Genomic DNA, 23,038 nt, shown 5'->3' with positions numbered 1-23,038 from the left:
TTTTACTGAACAAGTTTGTTATCGAACAGCGTTTTGTAAAAGTTTGTACAAATTTATCAGTTATCGAACAGACCTATAGTTTTCCATAGTTCGATTATCGGTTGCCATCGATAACATTGCGTGAGCGATTTCGATCGAGTTTTATCATGCCGTTTTTTTGATCAGGTCGAAAACTTATTCTCGATCGAATCGAATCACATAATTAAGCCCCAGCTCGACTGTACTTGCATCATCCTGTGGCAAAAATAAAAAACACTAACAATTTGAATATAAATGCAAATATTTATTGTATTTTATTTAAAACATATTAAATAATAATAATTAACATAAATACATTTGATTCGATTATTTTTACAATAAATAAATGAATTCTATGATATAAACAAAATCGTAAGAAAACAAATATCTTATAATCCGTTTCTGAATGTCAAATGAATCTTTTTGTCGAATCTAAGGCCTCCGTATGTATTATTTCTAAATGGAAAATTGAAGAAGAAAGAAAGTCATTCCAACGAAGAACTATTTTTCGATATTACATATGTGTTGTCACATTGCATATACATTTTGTATATAAAAAGTGACAACCCATATGTAAAAAACATATCGTGTAAAGTACCCATTATTTATAAGAAAGTTACACTGGGTAAAGTGTTTGATTATCGATTCGACATTCAGAAAAAGATATAGACAACAAATCACATTATCACTAGCCTTAAAATTTACAAATGTTTTAAAAAATGTAGATATTGGAAATATACAAGTTAAATGTTAGACATAAATAAATATGAAATATATGGCCTGTTCCAGTACTGCAAGAATCTACTAATTTTTACTATTTTTTTTTTTCGATAACATAAAGGAAAAAATGTTATCGTAGTAAAAAATAGTAGCTTCTTGCAGGTTCTGGAACGGAGCAATAAATATGAAATATGAAATGTTTATCGAAAAAGGTAGAAATGCAAGATTTAATATGGCCTTTTTGTATAATACAGAGCTGTGGAGTCATAACCAATTTACGGTTAAACCAATTGGATTTTGGGTTGGAGTAACGAAACCTGGGATTGTTACTGCATTGTTTGTTTGGATTTCGGAATTGTTTTACTTGTCTCCACAACCCTAATGTAATGCAAATGCGTTGATATGTATGGTGAATATGTGAATAAATAATATTTAAAAAACTAAATCTTTTAAAACTTAAGTTCACTCGCCTGGCCGCTCCCTCGCACAATGTGATGTGTGGGGGGACCTAAGGTAGTCAGAAGTTTAAAAAGTATTTTCAAGGTACAAAACGACGCTCTTTTTCGATTTTTTTTTTGCTGTGAGTGGCAAAAATTTAAAACTTACAACAATTGCGTTTCAACTATATTTACAATAACACAATGTTCGCGTTTTTATTAACAATTAAGACGGTTATTACAAACTTTTAACAGCTAAAAATTACGTTCATTAATTATTTTAATTTTGTGATTGGTGGAATCCCAACATTTTTCGTTATGACCGCATTCGGCAATAGACCTATTACACTTATAAATAAATAAATTAATTTGAGTAAATATACTTTATATAAAACCCTCCCATCACTTTTCAACATTTTCGGTTCCGACTAAAAAATGGAAATAATTTAATTTGCAATATCTTCATAATAAATCAAAGAATTTCATTTAAAATTAAAAAATTACAAATTCGAATTACAAAGGCCGTTTGCACTAAAGGCCTGGGTACATAAGCTGTCTCGCCTGCTCGCCTTGCTTGCTTCAGATAAGAATATGAAAGAAAAGGGCAAGCTATTTCGAAAATTGGCTCGGCCTTCTTTATTCTTTTATCAGAAGCAAGCAAGGCAAACAGGCAAAGCAGCTTATGTACCCAATCAAACATTTTAGTAAAAAACAACAGGAGTTAGTTTGGTAGTAATTCGAACGAAATTGAATTCGAATCGTCTTAGAGAAAAAGGCCATAAATAATTTAAATTTTAAATGGACAAAATCGAAATTCTAAATTATACGAATTACAGATAATTAAATTCGACATTCAATAAATCATCCAACCAAAAATGTTGAAACCCGCCAAGAGAGTTGCACACACAATTTTAACAATTTCCTTTGTTTTTGGACTAGTTTACATAAAAATATTTTAAAAAATCGCATCTAAAAATATAATAATAAAAAAAAAACAAACCATACAAAATGTATAACAACATAAAAAATTAACATCTAACGAGAATCTCAACCCTCCTCTGCTTTTAACCCTCATAAAAATCAAAATCATCCTTTGGTCGATACCAATCTTCGGTGGCATGTTCATAGATGGCATTTTTAACTTGTTCCTCGGCGATTTCTATGGGATGCCGATAATCATCTACACCTCCCTCCGATCGTGGTGATCTTGATGTCGCCCGAAAGTCCAACGGGATATTATAACATTTACATATACAACACGATGGAAATCTAAACCAATCGGAAAATATACCACGACATTCATTGTGAGGATCGTAGGCCAACAGACGATGCAGACGATATTGTTGTTCACAGCGACAACCTTCACGACAATACATTTGTTTGTGTTCATGTGTACATTTCTCCCAATGTACGTACTGTTCGAATGGATAGAGATTGAGCAGAGCCAAGACTTCGCCGCGGGTATTGTTGGCCCAGAAGGGAGCCACAACTTCTTCTTTGACCGGACAGGCATTGCTGAAAAGACAGAAAGGAGAGAAATTATCGGTTAGTGGTGTCTATCGGAATAAATTAGTGTACACCCTAAACATAATAAGTAAAACAAGTAAGAACGGCGTTAAGTTCGGCTGGCCGAACAATTAGTTTCCTTTCGTTTATGAAGAAGACTAAACACCAATACCAAATTCGGTAAAACAATGTGGCTAACCTTCAAAATACCGAAATTCGAGAGGTACCGTTCCATGGGGGCTATATCAAAACGTCGATCTATACCTACATATTTCTGGCGGAAAGTTTTTAGACTCAAACTCCGATGTTTCGGTAAAACCTTCAAAATACCAAAAATTAAGAGGTATATAGGAACCCGCAGACCTATTCTGATAATTCTCTTCTAGAATATTTTATAACCCCATGGAAGGCTAAGTAACAAATTTCAGTCTTTCGGAGGGATATTGACGTCACAACCTTCAGAATTACGAAAATCGAGAGGTCTTTGTTGAAGGCGTGGACCTATACCGACAATTTTCAGCCATTTCGGCGTGATAATGAGGCTAAAACCTTCAAAATACTGAAAATCGGGGAGTACCGTTTCATGGGGGCTTTATGAAGGCGTGGAGCTATAGCGACAAATTTCATATCGAAAGTTTAATACCCCAAATGAAGACCAAATACCAAATTTCGGGAATATTGAGGTCAAAACCTTCAAAATACAGGAAATAGGGAAGTAGCGTTCTATGGGGACTATACTAAGCCGTGGACCAGTACAACCAACGAAGACAAAATACAAAATTTCAGCCATTTCGGAGGAATATTGAGGTCACAACCTTCAAAATATCGAAAATCGGGAGGTACCGTTCTATGGAAGCTATATGAAGGCGTGGACCAATACCGAAAAATTTAGAGGGGAAATAACCCAACGAAGGGTAAATACCAAATTTCTGCAATTTCAATGGAGTATTGTGTGGTTCAAGGAGATACGTTCTATGAGGGCTATATGAAGGCGTGGACTTATACCGAAAAAAATCATATGGAACGTTTAATACCCCAAATGAAGACCATACATCAAATTTCAGCCATTTCGGTGGATTATTGTGGCCACAACCTTCAAAATACCGGGAGGTACCGTTCTATGAGGGCTATATGAAGGCGTGGACCTATACCGACAAATTTCTAAGACTATGTACCAAATTTCAGCCATTTCGGTGTAATATTGAGGCTAAAACGTTCAAAATACGTAAAATCGTGTGGTACCGTTCTATGGGGGCTACATTAAAACGTGGACCGATATAGCCCATTTGCAATACCAAACATCCTAGTGGTTATAGAAACTTCTATTCCAAATTACAAAGCCCTATTTTGAAATATCGAAAATCGGGAGGTACAGTTCTATGGGTGCTATATGAAGGCGTGGACCAATACCGACAAATTTAGAGGGGAAATAACCCAACGAAGGGTAAATACCAAATTTCTGCCATTTCAATGGAGTATTGTGGCCATGACCTTCAAAGTACCGAAAATCGGGAGGTACCGTTCTATGGGGGCTATATAAAGGCGTGGACCTATACCGACAAAATTCATATCGAACATTCAATACCCAAAATGAAGACCAAATACTAAATTTCAGCAATTTCGGTGGAATACTGAGGCCACAACCTTCAAAATACCGGAAATAGGGAGCTAAAGTTCTATGGGGGCTATATGAAGGCGTGAAGGTACCGTTCTATGGGGGCTACATTACAACGTGGACCGATATAGCCCATTTTCAATACCAAACATCCCAGGGGTAATAGAAACTTCTATACCTAGGATGAACACAATGGATCAACGGTCTCCGAATGAAGCAGTCACCTATACTAATAGATGTCTGCGCATCCTTAAACCTAACCTTTCTGACCCCATCGAACCTCAAATGACAAGTCGGTCTGAAAATTTAGCTTAAAACGAGCAAAATACCTGAAATCGGGATGTACCGTTATAAGCGGGCTTTACCAAAACAATGTCCTAGGTCCACTATTTTTATATGAGAAGTTCCCTGACCCCTTAGGACCTTAAATGCCAGTTTATAGCTAAGTTGGTCTGAAAATGTAGCTAAAAACTTCAAAATAAACGAATCGGGAGGTATCGTTAAATGGGGGCCTTTCCATAACGTTGACCTACGCCCACAATTTTTTATTGGAGAAGTCTTTTGACCCCATCGAACCTTGAATGCCAAATTATACTCAAGTCGGTCTGAAAATTTAGCTAAAAACTGCAAAATACCTGAAATCGGGTGGTAACGTTATATGGGGGCTATTCCTTAACATGGACCTGTGTTCGAAATTTTGGATGGAATTTTTTCTGACCTCTGAACCTTAAATGCCAAATTATACCTAAGTCGGTCTGAAAATTTAGTTTAAAACGAACAAATACCTATGTATTTCTTTTTGGGAAGTTTTTTTTGCTCTTTCGAACCTTAAATGTAAAATTATAACTGAGTCGGCCTGATAATGTTGCTAAAAACTTCGAAATACCTGAAATCGGGAGGTACCGTTTTATATGGGACTATTCCAAAACATGGATCTATGTCCGCAAATTTTTGGTGGAGAAGTTTTTTTTTACCTTTTTAAACCTTAAATATCAAATTATAGCTAATTCGGTCTGAAAATGTAGGTGTTTAGTTCAATATACATCGGATGGTTCCAATATATAGGGGGTATTCCAAAACATGGACCTACATATGTCCACAATTTTTGGTGGAGAAGTTTTCGACCCGTTCGAACCTTATATGCCAAACTATGGCTAATTCGGTATGAAAATGTTGCTAAAAACGTCAAAACAAACATACAGTTTATAGCCCTTCTGGAGCTGACGGTGGTTCTGAGTCTCAGCCAGGATGGTGCCTATGTTGGGACAGAGGACAGGTTATCCGATGACTCAGGCAGGGTGGTGCCTATGCTGGGACCGAGGACAGGTAATCCGATGATGAATCGATGCTACAGTCATTCCAGCGAGTTTAGTCGTCGATAAACTGGCCTCAGACACAGTGGAAACGGCAAATCCCTTGAAAACAAGGACCGTCGAACACACGGAACGGCCAATAAACGGCTGAACTCCATACCACAGTCATTCCTGCGACTATTGTCGTCGATAAACTGGCCTCGGCCTCAGTGGAAACGGCAAATCCCTTGAAAACCGTCGAACACACGGAAGGGTTAATAAACGGCTGAACTCCATACCACAGTCATTCCAGCGACTGTAGTCGTCGATAAACTGGCCTCGGTCTCAGTGGAAACAACCAATCCCTTGAAAACAAGGACCGTCCATTGGCTCAACTTGATACCACCATCGTTCCATCGACTTTAGTCCTCGATAAACTGGCCTCGGCCTTTGTGAAAACAGTTAATCCTTTGAAATCAGTACCGTCGGACAAACGGAAGGAATGTCCATTGGCTGAACTCGATATCACAGTCATTCCACCTACTGTAGTCGTCGATAAACTGGTCTCGGCCTCAGTGGAAACAGATAATCCCTTGAAAACAGGACCGTCGAACAGACAGAAGGAAAGGTCCATTGGCTGAAGCCGATAGAACTGGTCCCCCTAGACCGAACGAGGATAAAACCCCAATAACGTTCACATCGCCTCAACTAGCTCTGCAAATCGGTTAGCTGAGGAGAAGAGGGCGTACCATAAGTCGATGTACTTCCTTAGGAAGCACATTGGCAATGAACCCTCATCCATCTCGATAAGAGAGTGCATATTATTCAGGTTAAATCTCAAGGTGGTGGGCAAGATCGAAATAAGTCACCCTAACTTCCCAAGAGAAATCCCGACCTTAATAAGCTCTTTCTTCTACCGCGATGATCAAAGGGACTAAGCAGAGATGTTAACTTCGACTCCCATAGCCCCTTAAAGACCAAACAAGGAGCGATATTGACTTGACCCAACGTCCCATAAATCATTAGCCTCTTTCGACCACAACATACTCTTCAAAGTTGAACGATTCTAATCCAAAGGGGATGTTCCTTTCTCCTCTGTACTCTGCGGATCCCTCGTGGACATAAAATGTATCGCGCTAGTTCCCTTAAAATGTACAACTACGATGGGAAGTAAAACGAAAGGAATAAAGTTGCGGTGCAGGGCCTAAATAACCAAGCGTTAGTGAAACCACAAGCCATGTGTCGTCGAGATCAAGAGATTGTGATGTGGCTGTTTTAGGTGTGGATGCCTTGGTAACTACAGCTGAACTTGCTACAAGTGCACAAAATACCAACGAATGGATTTTTACGAATCGGCGATATTTAAAGACGATGATAATGTCAGGATGTCTGGACCGATTGTGTGGGCGGGGCTGACCTTCACGGACCTCTGAAGACCATTGAAGATAGTTAAGAGAAACAAAATGGAGAACTCCTCGACAAACTAGTTTTGTTCCACAAAAGGAGAACCAAGATATACACCCGCAGGAGATACGATTCCAGAAAATGGTGATTCCAGACAAATCTACTAGACAAGATGAGCGTAACTGGGAGGAAGGGGGTATGGATTCAGATGTTCAACTGACAGTTATCCCAGTTCCAGTTGGTCCTATATCCTATATTCTACAAACGTGCTGTGATGTATATTGGTAAATTCGTAGGACGAGATCTGCATTTTCACATTGAAAAGGAGCTCTTCTTTATCAGAAGCAGGTACTTTGGCAAATTCGAGAGAACTTACCCTCCAGTACCCGGACGCGAACTTCTTCCTTCCAGCCCCTTTAGCTGCTAAGCGAAAGCCTCTCAAGAAGCTGCGGCGACAGACAAAAATTGACAAAAGACCTCAAGCAAAAAGGTCGAGTCAATCTCTCTTCCGAAGTCGAACCCAACCCAGAAGGGAAATGAAGAACGCCAAAGAACATACCCCTAAACCAAACGACATTGGTAAATTCGTAGGACGAGATCTGCATTTTCACATTGAAAAGGAGCTCTTCTTTATCAGAAGCAGGTACTTTGGCAAATTCGAGAGAACTTACCCTCCAGTACCCGGACGCGAACTTCTTCCTTCCAGCCCCTTTAGCTGCTAAGCGAAAGCCTCTCAAGAATCTGCGGCGACAGACAAAAATTGACAAAAGACCTCAAGCAAAAAGGTCCAGTCAATCTCCCTTCCGAAGTCGAACCCAACCCAGAAGGGAAATGAAGAACATCCAAAAAAGATTAATTAACGAAGGAGTCTGCTTCTAAGCCCAACTGCATCCTGAAAGGCAAGGCTGAAGCGGATAGTAAATTGGTTCTAGGAACTTCCACAGACTGCATAGAAGGCGAGCTGCTTGGGCAGTACCGAGAGGTAGTAGTGTCCTCGGGAAAAGCGACCTTCAAGGCACATGGACAAGGTCGCAAAAAAGGCTTACACAAGGCCGGCCCCAATGATGCCTGCTGACTACCTTTGAGCGGCTATCATCGACAGAGCTGACCCCGACGGGAGAATCAGCGAAAGGCACTGACACTCGAAACCAATAAATTGCGAGATTTCTTTGTTCAGACTTGTTATGGCCTTGGTGAACTTTGGGGAGGGCCTAAATTTCCTTCTTCAGGCTATTAATGGTATTGGTGAAAATTGGGAAGGGATTAATCTTGCTGAGGCTTCTGTATCTGAAAAACCACCCAGAATCCAGATCTCCTTAGATCTGGCTGGACCTTATTAATTATTTTAACCCCTTGTAAGGACAGTGGGAGGGTTATTTAAAGAAACGTGAGGGAAATCTGAATTTTGGTTTGGGGTGGATTCGGTTCCCTCTAAATCCAAAATTGGTTCTAGGAACTTCCACAGACTGCATAGAAGGCGAGCTGCTTGGGCAGTACCGAGAGGTAGTAGTGTCCTCGGGAAAAGCGACCTTCAAGGCACATGGACAAGGTCGCAAAAAAGGCTTACACAAGGCCGGCCCCAATGATGCCTGCTGACTACCTTTGAGCGGCTATCATCGACAGAGCTGACCCCGACGGGAGAATCAGCGAAAGGCACTGACACTCGAAACCAATAAATTGCGAGATTTCTTTGTTCAGACTTGTTATGGCCTTGGTGAACTTTGGGGAGGGCCTAAATTTCCTTCTTCAGGCTATTAATGGTATTGGTGAAAATTGGGAAGGGATTAATCTTGCTGAGGCTTCTGTATCTGAAAAACCACCCAGAATCCAGATCTCCTTAGATCTGGCTGGACCTTATTAATTATTTTAACCCCTTGTAAGGACAGTGGGAGGGTTATTTAAAGAAACGTGAGGGAAATCTGAATTTTGGTTTGGGGTGGATTCGGTTCCCTCTAAATCCACCTTAAACAACTCAGGAAGAGAAGGGAAGCGACAACCGCTACGCATCTTGCGGATTAATTTACATTATTGTAAAGATGCTGCCGCTGGTTTGATCTTGTCCCTCACAAATTTAGAAGTACACATTGTCTCAGTTCAGGAGCCTTATACATTTCTCGACTAAGCAATGTCAACTTTGACGACGTCTTTGAGACAAGTTGAGGACTTATCTAGTAGGTAGGAGGAACAACAATTTAACATTTCTATCTAACAACAGTAATGGAGACATGTGGACGGTTAGATTGGAGCATGGTACGGGGGAGGTTAAACTCCTGTCCTCAGTCTAGGTACCTTTTGAAGACACGAACCCACCAAACATGGGTGTCCGCTAGATGTGGAATGAGAAGATCAAAATCGACATCCAGAAAACTGGGCAAGGTACAAAGTGCATTATAACGGGAGCTTTCAGAAATACTTCACATTGAATGCAATTCAGAACCTCTGGCGTTGGAACTAAGGCAGCATGAACTGAATTTTTGTAGCGACAACACCAATGGGCATGGATATCTTCAGGGGGAAAGGATTAGACATTGAAGTGGACCCTCTTGGGAAATTTAGCGACTATTTATCTCTTGATATTTAAAGATGTTGAGGTCGTAATCTCAAATAACAATCGTAGTAACCCTCCTCTAAACGTTCTGGCCTTCTATTCCCACGGCTCCAATATGGATGAAAGTATCGGAGCAAGCGTCTACTGTGAGTCGCTAGGTTTTGAACACTCATACAATTAGACAATCAGGAAGGCAGCAGAATTTATAAAAAGCCTGGATGATGAGATCTTACAACCGGTGACTATCTTTATGGATGAACATTATAGGACTCTATTCTAACCCTTACTTCTTTGGATGATCACAATGGACAGGAAGGTCTCCGAGTGGAGTAGTCGAACAAGTGGCTACACATCTCCTAACCCATGTCTCGTCCACAAGAAAGGGACATTAGTCTGTTCCTTTGGCTATAAGATTCTGTCCGGAATATTATGTGAACGACCAAAACCTAAAGCCAACGAAATAATTGCGGCTGTAAACATAGCATATATTGACCAGATATTAACCTTATTGCAAATCCTGAAAATGATACAAGAGATGCAGATCCACATTTAACATCATTTTGTCGTTTAAAGGTATTCGAAGTCATGTCTGAATTTCCGCAAAGCCCATTCAGGTATTACCAGGTCTTCATTTATAAGACAAGAAGGAGACAGTCATATGATACGTATATGTCCGAAGCATGGGTATTTTCGCAAGCAGATAAGGCAGTACTTTTGTGTATTTTTGGGAGAAACAATTTTGGAAAAATCTACGGGACAATCTATTTTGACGGTAAATATGGACGTCGTCGTGTGAACCACAAGCTATACAACCTATGGAGTTATAACAAGAACTTCGGTTACCTTCGCTGATGTCATTTGTGGAAGGCTGAACTCCTATTTGACTGGAATATGCTCATATCCACCACTAAATCTACGGCCACTCTGATCACCACATGGACTGCAGAAGTGAGCAATGTGTTGAATGTCATGTCATGTCAAAGTTGTCGATTTTCCGCTTTCTAACTGGAGGGCAGGACAAAATATCGCCTCTGGAGGCTTCCCCATATAAACCTCGTTCAAACTGAATACATGGGATTGAAGAAGGAGTCCCAAAGAACATTTCCACATACTAGGAATGTTTGATTTCAGTTTTTTTGTTGAACAAAGTTGCCGATTTTCCGTTTTCCAACTGGAGGTCCGGACAGAATTTCGCCTTTGGAGGATTTTCAATATAAACCTCCGTCCAAACTAAATACATGGAATTCAAGAAGGAGTCCTAAAGAATATTTCCACATACAGTTTTCCAACTGGAGGGCAGAACAGAATATCGAGCAGAATTCCGACCTCTCCCATGATTCTAGGCTTCACATTCGATAGCATGTTCACGTCGTCCGAGCATGCCATAGCTATCTGCTCAAGCTGAGATGTAGGAACAAGGTCCTCAAGTCCTTAGCTGGCAGATCAGTCTATTGTAAGCTATGCAGCGACATTATGGTCTGCGACAGGCTGAGATGTAGGGGTAAGGTATTCAGCGTGATCCGCGAATATAAGTCCAACGTGAAGTATATTAAAATCTCTCAGAATTCCGCTCTGAGTACTCCAACAGTGTGCCGACTCATGTCTAGAGTAGAGAAGGAGAGAGACAAAGATTCTTTCAGTACTGCAACACAATCACATGCTCTCTTGGAGCACTGGCTCGGGTGTTATTAATCACCATATGGTGTAAAGGACAACCCCCCTCCAGGCATTTCAGGAGATATCTTCATTATCTAGAAAGAGAGGTCCAGCGTTACAAGAGAAAATTCCTAGCTGAGCAAACCTATCATAGCATAGCTAGGATCACAAATCCATTAGCTTTGTGGTTACAACCCATAGAAGCAACTACATTCCTAGGACTGGAGATATTATTAAGATCGGCCGGACCGATCTTTTTATGCCATAAACTATTCTGAACTAACATGGAATAGTTTTCATTTCTATGCAGAATTTTAGGTGGAGGCATTTTTTGACCACGGATACCCCATGCCTAAATTAAGTCAAAAAATATATCTAACAAGGAAAAAAATGCGTTAGGTTCGGCGGGGCTGATGGGGCAATACCAAAACATGGATCTATGTTGACAGTTTTTGGTGGAGATGTTTTGTTATCACTAGAAACCTCGACTGTTAAATTACAGGTAGTTCGGTCACAAAATGCAGCAAAAATTCTCAAAATACCGCACATCGGGAGGTACCGTTATTTGGGGACTATACCAAAACATGGACCTATGTTGACAGTTTTTGGTGGAGATGTTTTATGACAACTGGAAACCTCAAATGCCAAATTACAAACTTACTTACTTACTTAGTTGGCCCATTACAGAACATTTGTTCCATAGACCGAACTAAGAAAAGATCTCCATTCCTCTCTGTTTTTCGCTTGACTTTTTGGAATACCGCGCCTTTCCATTTCTTCATCCACTTGTGTGCTCCATCGAAGCTTAGGCCTGCCGATTCTGCGTGCACCGCCATGTGGCATGTATTCATACGCCTTTTTAGCGGGTTCATCATCGCTCATTCTCATGATATGGCCTAGCCAACGCAATCGTTGCATCTCGATACGTTTAACTATATGCATGTCTTTGTATAGCTTATATAGCTCGTGGTTCATACGACGTCGATATTCACCGTCAACGCAAATCGGCCCGTAGATCTTTCGAAGAATTTTCCTCTCAAACACACCAAGCACTGCCTTATCTGCTTGCGCAAGTACCCATGCTTCGGAGCCATACATTAGCACGGGTAGTATCAGCGTTTTGTATAGTGTTATTTTTGTTTGACGAGATGTGGCTTTGTTTTTAAATTGCTTACTTAATCCATAGTAGCATCTGTTGGCCAATACAATTCTTCTTCTTATTTCACAACTGATGTTGTTTGTTGTGTTTATGGCAGTGCCGTAGTAGACGAAGTCTTTAACTACCTCAAAATTGTAGGTACCAACTTCTACGGTTGGTCCGAGCTCTATGGACGCTTTGCGCGTCGACACCATCAATTTGGTCTTTTCGCCGTTTACCGCCAGACCCACTTTCGCAGATTCTGCTTCGACCTTCCTAAAGGTATCAGTTACTTCCTTTACTGATCGTCCCATGATGTCTATGTCATCAGCATAGGCAAGTAACATGTGGCTATTGGTGTAAATTGTGCCATTTCTTTTGACATTTGCATCTCGTATTACCTTTTCCAGCAAAATGTTGAATAGGTCACACGAAAGGCTGTCTCCTTGTCTGAAACCTCTTTTGGTACAAAATTCTTCGGAGAGGTTCTTTCCAATTTTAACTGAGGACCTAGTATCAGTTAGAGTCATCTTACAAAGCCGGATGAGCTTTGCGGGAATACCAAATTCAGACATTGCATGGAATACCTTTGATCGGAGGGGACTGTCGAATGCTGCTTTATAATCGACAAAAAGATGAAATGTGTCGATCTGCATCTCTTGGGTCTTCTCTAGGATTTGCCGCAGGGTAAATATCTGGTCAATGGTGGACTTGCCAGGTCTAAAGCCACATTGGTATGGTCCAATTATCTCGTTGACCATAGGCTTTATTCGTTCGCACAGTATCCCTGACACTATCTTATAGGCAATAGGGAGTAGACTTATGCCCCTATAGTTGGAGCATACAGTCTTATCTCCTTTTTTGTGGACGGGACATAGGATGCTCAGGTTCCAATCGTCGGGTACGCGTTCTTCCTGCCGAATTACAAACAGTTCGGTTAAAAATTGTTACTAAAAGCCTCAAAATACCGAAAATCGGGAGGGAGGAGGGCTATACGAAAACATGGACCTATGTTGACAGTTTTTGGTGGAGTTGTTTTGTTATCACTAGGCACCTCGACTATCAAATAACAGGTAGTTCGGGCAAAAATGTAGCTACAATCCTTAATATACCGGAGATCTGGGGGACCGTTATATGGGGTCGGTACCAAAACGTGGACAAGTAGTTTGGTCAACAAATGTAGCTAAAATCCCCAAAATACCGAAAATCGGGAGGTAAGGGGGTTATACCAAAACGTGGGCCGATTTAGCCCATCTTCGAATTTGAAATGCCTATGGAAAAAAACATTCGGGTGCACAAACCTAGCGCTCTAGCTCAATTATTGCGAACGCTAGAGTGATTACAACAGACGGACATGGTTGGATCGCCTTAGAATTTTATACTGATCAAGAATATACATATATACTTTATATGGTCGCAAATGATTAGTTCGATGTGTTACAAACAGAAAAGGAGGGTATAAAAATGGGGGCCAAAACTTTGACCTATGTTGACAATTTTAGGTGGAGATGTTTTGAGACCACTGGGAACCTCAAGTGTCAAATACTAAACGTGGTCCTTTGTGTAAAAGTTTGTTGACCCCTTCTAACCCCTAATGCCAACTTATAGCTTATTCGGCCTAAAAATGTATCTAAAAACCACAAAATATCTGAAAATAAGCGATACCGTTTTATAGGAGATATTCCGTAACGTGGACCTAATTCCAACCATTATACCAAAACGTGGACCGTGGACGTGGGCTACCCATATTCGAACTTGACCTGCCAGCAGACAAAAGACGCATGTTTCCATAATTTCAGATTCCTATATCAAGAAAATATTCTTTGTGAATCGATGAATCGAATATACCCTCCATAATATGTTGGAGGGTATAAAAATAAAGCAATTTTTTAATTTATCTACTTACACTCCTTTAACATTGAGAATCGGTGCCGGAGGTGCTTCCTGTTTCATGGTATCTTGAAATAGTTGAGCTTCCTTGATGATGGGTTTATTAGAGGCGATCACAGAAGGAGGTGTGATATTTCCAACCGATGGTCTACGTATTTTCTCACCCAATAGAAGTTCCGAATTTGGTTTCATAGGTTGGGCCGGTGGTGTTGCCACTGGCGTTGCAGCTGAGGGTGCCGCATTATATTTGTTATTCTGATGATGTGTTGTTGTATAACGATTATAGTTTTTATTGTAATGACTTTTAAAAGGTGATGTTTTGAGCGATGTGAGAGGAGTTGTTAGAGTTGTAGCATTTAGCGAGGCCTTATCCAAATGTGTAATAGAGGTGGTGCTGGTACCCGCTTTGGTTGGAGTTGCCTGGGTGGGATTTAATTTCAATTTTAATTTGGCAGAAATTGTGGATTCCACTTTTTGTCCCTGTTGTTGCTGCTGCTGCTGTTGAGGTCTTTGATGCAGTCTCGTGGATGAGGGTACAAATGGTTTTCGTTCTTTTTTGGCTGGTGATCGTTCGGCCACTGTTTCGGGTTTTTGTGTTGTGGTTGTGGTAGAAGATGTTGTTGTTGTTGTAGTTTTGCTGCTGGTTGTGGTTCCATCGGTTGTGGAAGTGACTGTGCTTGAGGATATGGGAGCTTGGGTTGTGGTTGTGCTTCCTGCCGTTGTTTTTTCTGTTTTACTGGAACTTGGGGTTGTTGAAGCTTCGTTGGTTATATTTCTCAAGCCTAGCTGAGGTGATGGCACAATTTCAATATTATCCCCAGTCAGCTGGGTGGGAGGGGCATCATCACTGGTCTCTTCGAAAATACTGTTCGCTTCTATATTAACAATGTCCAATTCATCTTCACGATCTGCAGAAGTGGTCAGATCATCACCATCTTCATCATCATCTGGATTGATTTGATTTTCAAATAAATTTGTATCCGATGATTTTGTGGTTTCAATCTCTACATTTGTTATATCATCGCCTTCTTCGCCTCCATTGGTTGTATATATTTCCGAATTTGTAACATCATTTGTCTTCTGGGTTGTTCCTCGAGTAGTGGTTGTTGTTGTGCTGTATGAAGAACTACTGGTCATTGTTGTAGTCTCTTCGTCATTGGCCATTACAGTTGATTCTACATCTTCCGTTGTGCTGGTTGTCGATGTGGTAGCGGGGGGTTCAGTAGTACTTGTCGTTTTCCTGGTAGTACCTCTAGTTGTAGCGGTGGTCGTCGACACCGGCCTAAAATGTGGATCCCTTAAAATATCATTGACACGATCGTTAACTTTGAAATTTTCAAACTCTTCCCTATGATGCATAAGCTTCGAGGCACGACGATTGTAACCATCTCGCGAATATCTTTCGGTGGCTGCTTCAATGTCATCGATGTCGATTTCATTATTCAGGATTTCATCGCGTAACACTGATATGTGGCGAACATCACCATACATCCTCTTCATAAGACCTTGATTTTCATGAACAAAACGCCGCACTGCATGCCAAGGGTAGGCAGAACCTGGTTGAGCACAATAGGCCTGGGTTAGGAGATCACAAGGTATGGCGGCTAACATTTGTGCACGGCCACGACGTGATTGCTTGGTATTCGGACTACATGACGATGATGTCGAATCATAACCGAAGGCCGAACTTTCGTTAATCAGTAGAGCAAATAGCAGGAGGAATATTAAATTTCCCTGAAAGAAGAAATGAAGAAAAGATTAATAGAATTTTAAGAATAAATACTAGTGGCTGTATTCTGAAATATTTAAAGTGTACGACGTCATCTTCTAGTACAGGTTTAAACATAGGTTATTGCACTCTTGACATGGTTAAAACTTATTTTGCTTCCTTTTTTATCTGAAGAAGAATTACAACGACACCTATAGGTAATAGACTATTTTAAAGCTGCGACGAAACTAAGACTAAGTTTAGTTGTGGGTCTGTGGTTATTCGGAAACATTTTCGTCGTCTTCAGAAAACCCCAGGATAAAAATAAATTCTGCGTTCATACAAAACGATCAGACAAAAAAAAATATATTTTAAAATAGCTTGAAGGACAATAAAAATTCTAGCGTGGGTAACAAAGGTCTCCACCGGGAATCCCATGACATAATTAAGAGTGATGTGCTACTTCCACAGAAAAGAAGAACTACCCAGTATAGCAACATGTAGTATAAGGGAGAGATAGTGAGAGGATAAACTTATTTTCCTCTAGAAGAAGAGAGAAGACGAGATGTTTAGGAGTCAGAATGAAGTTTGAAAAGTCTAACAAAGTGTGAAACATGATGAGCTGACGGTTTTGGTGCAGCCACAGTCCCCTGCAACTCGTACACAGAAGATCATGGGTTCGAATCTCCTGCCAAGCAAAATTTTTCAGTGATGGTTATAGCAGTTCCATGTAAAACTTGCCTATATGTGGTTTCGACATATCGTTTAGGTATCCAGTAGTACCGACAAAGATGCAACATTATCAAGATTGTTGTTCCCCGCCTGGGATAACAATTTTGGTGCGATGCGTTGGCTTAAAGCCACAATTTCCTCCACTCAATATTCTGCAAGTGCTGATAGGTGGAAATTGTGACCGACCAAAGCTTATCCCCGTAGCGTTCTTCTATGTATCAGAGATCTTCTAATCGACCACCCTCCGAGGAGGGTGGTCAGAGGTTTCGAACAACCTCCGCCGAACTTCCGATCACCCTCCCCCAAACCTCCGACCACCCTCCACCGACCACGCTCCTCCGAACCAAAGTAACTAAAATACACATTAGTGACAAACATTGCAGTACTATCTTAAATCCGAAATCACCCCGGAGTAGAGCACCTTAAATGTGTCTTCATTCCATCCTTAGTCAGCCTCCTATAGTTTTTGACGGAACTTCCCGCTATTTGGCATATTCACATTTTGAGAAATTGATCTTCATTTCTTTACCGAACTATCCGTAATTTGACAGTTAAGGTTCCCTGCAGCCACAAAATTTCTCCACCAAAAATTGTCAACATAGGTTCATGTTTCGGTATAGACCCTACAAAATGCTACCTTCCGATTTTATATATTTTGAAGGAACCACCCGATTGAAGACATTTTTAGGCCAGCGGAGACTGGTAAGGAGACACCATTTAACACCAAAGTAACTAAGATACACATTAGTGACAAACATTGCGGTACTATCTGAAATCCGAAATCATCCCTGAGTAGAGCACCTTACGTGTGCTTCATTCCATCCTTAGTCACCCTCCTATATTGCATAGTTGTTAAAAAATGCAACTCATACAGACCAAATTCCCTTCTGTAACGGAGACCGAATGCAACCGAAAGTTCCTCGAAGAATGAAACCGAAACTTCTTCGAAGTGGCTCCTGAACTGTTCAAACTCTACCTTTATTAGTCGTCATACACCACACGATCATGGCGTCGAGTTATATCGCTTGTTACATAGATGATATCTGTCTTAGGTACATAAAATACCTGCCGCTAAACCTACCGACGCACTGAACTGCTCAAATAAATCTCCCCCTGAAAATATTGGTCGAAGGTGACATGTTTGTGAGCACCAACTACTCCAAATTATTGGGTGTAATGTTCGACAGCTAATTTAAGTTGTTTCCACAAGTCACTGATATTTGCGAATAAATCTAAAGTAAGAGCAAGGTCCTCAAGTCGCTTGCCGCTCGGGGTGCGGACAAAGAAACCTTGTTCTGCTCTCACAAGCATTGGACGTCCAGTCCATTGTAAACTATAAGGTGTCGGTGTGGTATTCGAATATAATCACAACGTGGTGGCTGAACATTCAAACTTGCCTGAATGTCAAACTGAGGACTGCAACTGGGTGCTAACACCTTTAGAGGGTTTTATGTCTATAGAAGATTTTCAAAAGACTTTCTGTCCATGAAAGACCTTTAAAAAATCTTCTATCTAAAAAATGTTCTGTCTCTCTGACTTTTAGAAGGTCTTCTGTCTATAAAAGACAGTTAGATGTTCTTCTGTCTATAGAGGGTCTTCCGTCTGTATATAAAGATCTTAGACCATTTTTTAGAAAGTCTTCTGTCTAAAATATGTCATAAGAAGGTTTCCTTTCTATAGAATACATTAAAAAGGTATTCTGTTTATAGAAAACCTTTAGAAGTTCTGCTATATATAGAAGACATTTAGAGGGTCTACAAAAGCCCTTTAGGAGGTCTTCTTTCTATAAAAAAGTTTAGAAGGGTCTTCTGTTAATAGAAAACCTTTAGAATTATAGTGTCTATAGAATACTTTTACAGGTTCTTCTGTCTTTTGAAGAACTCTACCTCTACTCTATACCCTCCACCATAGTATGGATGTTATATTAAGTTTGTTTTTGCCTTTGTAACGCATTAAATAATCATTTGCGATAATAATTTTTTTCGGGACCAAGTCCATACTTCCTGAGATAATGGCCTAAAATCTCCAAAAAAAGCTTACCGGCAGGCTTTCTCCAAACATAAAGCCTACCAAATTAACTGGGTAGTACGTAACATAACCCTCGAAGGGAGAAACCGATTTGGTCCAAACGTTGTACATCGTATTATTTTTTACAGCCTCGAATTATGCCTTACTATATCGGACCACTCTTTCTGGTACTTCCCACACAAAGTTTAGAAAGAATGCAGTTTAAGGACTCGTCTGGGATTGTTTTATAAATGTTGGGCAACATGTTTTATATGCGGCCTTGTTAAGACGGTAAAAGTTTTTTTCAGTGGCAAATCCATACTTCCGGGGAAATTGGTCCAAAAACTCAAAAAAAACCTATAGACGTCAGAAGTATTTTGTTTGCTTCTTTTCTTTAGTTTCGAGGCTGGTGTATATCTCTGTCGGCACAGATGACTGATACTTTCTTACTTGTTTTGATATATTTTCTGACATAATTTAAGCAGTTGGTGTATCTATGGTCGAAAAATTTATCCATTTTAGTACAGAATATTTTATGGCCAGGCCGAACTTAACGATTTTTTCTTATTTATGGAATACTTTAACGCTTAGAAGTTATTCTGTCTATAGAATATATTCTCTCTATAAAGCTATACCATTTTTTATCTTGTTTTCTGCCAATGGAAGAAGTTTAGAAGGTAATTTTTTATGGAATACCTTGTTGTTGTTATTGTTGTTGTAGCAGCGTAGATTTGATACTGAATTGGCGTCCGCTGACCGAAGTGCTTTTGGTTTCGGGGCAATTCGGTACAAAGAACCCGCTGTCGTGAGATTGTAATCTTTTGAAGGTTTTCGTTCTATAAAAGGTCTTTAGAGGTCTGTCGTCGGTCTATAGAAGCCCTTTAGAAGACCTTCTGTCTATATAAGACATTCGTAGAGTGTTCTGCCTATATAAGAAATTTAGAAGGTCTTCTTTCTGTAGAAAACTTTTAGTAGGTCTCCTTTTGAGCGTAATGTTGGCGACATTTCCTGAGTATTTCCGTCATGTACAACTTCTATATAAGTGGTGTCTAAAGACACGCTTTTCGGACTCGGATATAAACAGTTGGTGCTCTATCATAGATCTTATTTGAATTTTTATGTCCCTTGTCTCTTTGTTCCTTCGTAGATGTTTATGGGAATGTATTTATGTATGCATACCATTGAGACACAAATACAAATAATGATTAAAATACTAAAATTTTTCGAATAATACTTTTTTTAATTTTCATCTTGGGAAGCAGGTTTTGTACATTTCTTATGCTTCACAATGTTGTGACATTTTCGAATGGAAATCACTTTTATTTTCTTTACAACATTGGACTTTATAGAAGGTGTAATGCGTGAAAGTGAAAATATAAACAAACATGGTATGTAGGTGTTTGTGTCTTAAGTCTTTTGTTTGAAAATTGACACTCCAACAATTGCAAGTAATGGCATTATATTTTCCCAAATGTTGCAGGTCAAGTACACAACAAAAGTATTTAATGTAATCTACTCCCACTTATATCAAATGCAACGCTTACTCTTACCACTTATCTCACACTCCCCACCTCTGGGGATATTTTCAAACTATTACAATAAACGTAAATTACGGAGGTGGGTTCTCTGATCCAATTATAATTGTAATTTAAACAGGAAATTAGAAAACAAAATATGAAATTTCACAAATAACAAAGAGTAAAAGTGAACGGATTAAGTGAGTGAGTCAGACAATTGGGTAATAATGGACACAATGCATGTGGTAAGCCAGCCAGCCTATCTTTCGTAAGCCAATAATCATCATCATCGTCCATTGCCATAGACAATGCAATCGATGTAACCGGTTTTCCCTAAACCCCCAACGAAATGCACATGTCATGCCGTATGCATTTGATTTTGATATGCAGTTTTGTAATCATCGTTTTGGTGCGGTAACAATTTACTTATTTGGAATTTTTGGCTTTACAAGTGTTTGGAAGTTAGTGGAAAATTTGGTGTGCGAATGGTGGCTTTTTTGAATCAATAGCCATGTAAAGCTTGTTAGATTAATTTCTTTTTTTTACCTTTTTTACCCACAATCATAGATTGTTATGGAAACCATTATAAGTTTGTTGTATTGCAAACAAGTAAAAAAGGAATAATATTTTGATTTTGAAAAGGAATAATATATAGATTTCAGCCATATCGTGAAATTTATTTTTGTAGTCAGTTGGAGTGAGTTCAGTGGCGAAATGAAAAATACTAGTATTCTCCCTTTAAATGGGGTTTTATCGGTTTTTTTACATAAATCGGTATAGATTTAGGCAGGCTGGTTGGAGGTTTGGCAGCTGGGGAGTCCGTGGTGAGTCGACGAGTTCTTCTATCGACAATGTAGTTATGTTTGGTCTATCGAAAGAATAAGTGGTTGCTGAACGATTTAAAGATAATCGGGAACTGGATGACGGTTTGTAAATCGAGAACCTGTAGTGCTATTCTCTAATTCTTTTTTTGGGTTACCGACACAAATCGGTAATATTAAGGCGCATACCTAAATATGTCCGTATACCCAAAGCTTGTGTGGTGAAAAAAGTAGAACACATGTATCGTCTGTTCCAGAATTGCAAGAATCTACTAATTTTTACTATTTTTTCCGATAATATAAAGCAAACATTAGTAGATTCTTGCAGGTTCTGGAAGAGAGCAGTATTCTTATGAATACTATTGAAATACGTCGAGCATATTTTATTTCATTTTGAGCAAATTCAACTATGACAGAAGGTGTAATATGTTTTGTATGTATGTGTGTGTTTATATTTTGAAAACAAAAACCCAACAAAACGTAAAATACAGTTTATTGCAAAGGAAAATTATTTATTTTACGAATGAAAACATTTCCATAAGGTTTGGCGGCGGATTTTGTGTCTTAAATGTGATTTTGGACTCAACGTATTTGGGTAATACGGACGCTCAGAGAACGTTGTTGTGGTAGGTAGGTGAATAATTTTTGTACGTCGCGACGTAAATTTGGTATGACTACACAAAATTATGAATGAAAAGTTCAAATAAAAGTTGACAACACTGCTGCTATCGGTAGAACTTTACGACTTTTTCTTGATGGCTAACTTACCAAATAATATCGTATATTATCGAAATTATTATAAGAATTTTGATATTAACAATTTTCGTCGGTAACTCAAAAAATGAGTTAGAAAATCACACTACTGGCGTGTGAATAACGGTTCGTAGATAATCGGAATGATCGTCGATAATTGCAACATGACGATCGGCAGCAAGATCGTGAGGTCATCGTTCGAGGTTACCAGTAGTGAGATTCTCTAACACATTTTTTGAGTTACCGACAAAAGTCGGTAAAATTAAAACGCAAAATTTTGAATGAAAAGTTCAAATAAAAGTTGACAACACTCTGGCTATCGGTAGAACTTTGCGACTCCTTTTTATTCGTCGCTATATTGCCGAAAAACATCGGTAATTACCGAAATTATAAGCATTTGATTTTTACCGACAATTGTCGGTAACTCAAAAAATGAGTTAGAGAATCGCACTACAGGATAGACAAAAACTATGTATTTGGTGTTCGGGTGCAAATAATCGGGCAGGATGTATTCTGTGTTCGGCTGTATATATTCGGGAATACGATGTATTGGGTGTTTGGCTGTATACGATATAAAGCACGATGTATTCGGATTCGGGAATACGGCGTTCGCTACTCATTATACCCTACACAACTATGTGGAGAGGGTATTATAAGTTGGTTTAGGCCAAAAAGTTTGTAACGCATCGAAAGTAAAAAAGGAATAATATTTTGATTTTGAAAAGGAATAATATATAGATTTCAGCCATATCGTGAAATTTATTTTTGTAGTCAGTTGGAGTGAGTTCAGTGGCGAAATGAAAAATACTAGTATTCTCCCTTTAAATGGGGTTTTATCGGTTTTTTTACATAAATCGGTATAGATTTAGGCAGGCTGGTTGGAGGTTTGGCAGCTGGGGAGTCCGTGGTGAGTCGACGAGTTCTTCTATCGACAATGTAGTTATGTTTGGTCTATCGAAAGAATAAGTGGTTGCTGAACGATTTAAAGATAATCGGGAACTGGATGACGGTTTGTAAATCGAGAACCTGTAGTGCTATTCTCTAATTCTTTTTTTGGGTTACCGACACAAATCGGTAATATTAAGGCGCATACCTAAATATGTCCGTATACCCAAAGCTTGTGTGGTGAAAAAAGTAGAACACATGTATCGTCTGTTCCAGAATTGCAAGAATCTACTAATTTTTACTATTTTTTCCGATAATATAAAGCAAACATTAGTAGATTCTTGCAGGTTCTGGAAGAGAGCAGTATTCTTATGAATACTATTGAAATACG

General features: G+C 39.4%; 1 protein-coding gene across 1 annotated transcript in view; it reads right to left on the bottom strand.

Moving 5' to 3' along the window:
* Positions 1-346: 346 nt before the first annotated feature.
* spz4 (Spaetzle domain-containing protein 4) overlaps positions 347-23,038 on the bottom strand; it is an 88,646-nt gene continuing 65,954 nt past the window's right edge. The window contains exons 2-3 of the mRNA XM_073969447.1: positions 14,241-15,958; positions 347-2,690 (exon numbers count right to left, since the gene is read on the bottom strand). Coding sequence (XP_073825548.1) covers positions 2,240-2,690; positions 14,241-15,958 — 2,169 coding nt within the window. The 3' untranslated portion in view covers positions 347-2,239. The remainder of the gene's footprint in view (positions 2,691-14,240; positions 15,959-23,038) is intronic.

This window comes from Musca autumnalis, unplaced genomic scaffold, assembly GCF_047663935.1.
Source record: "Musca autumnalis isolate F117 unplaced genomic scaffold, ASM4766393v1 scaffold_2, whole genome shotgun sequence".
In the NCBI taxonomy this organism is placed as follows: domain Eukaryota; kingdom Metazoa; phylum Arthropoda; class Insecta; order Diptera; family Muscidae; genus Musca; species Musca autumnalis.
This window is presented reverse-complemented; position numbering and strand designations above follow the sequence as displayed.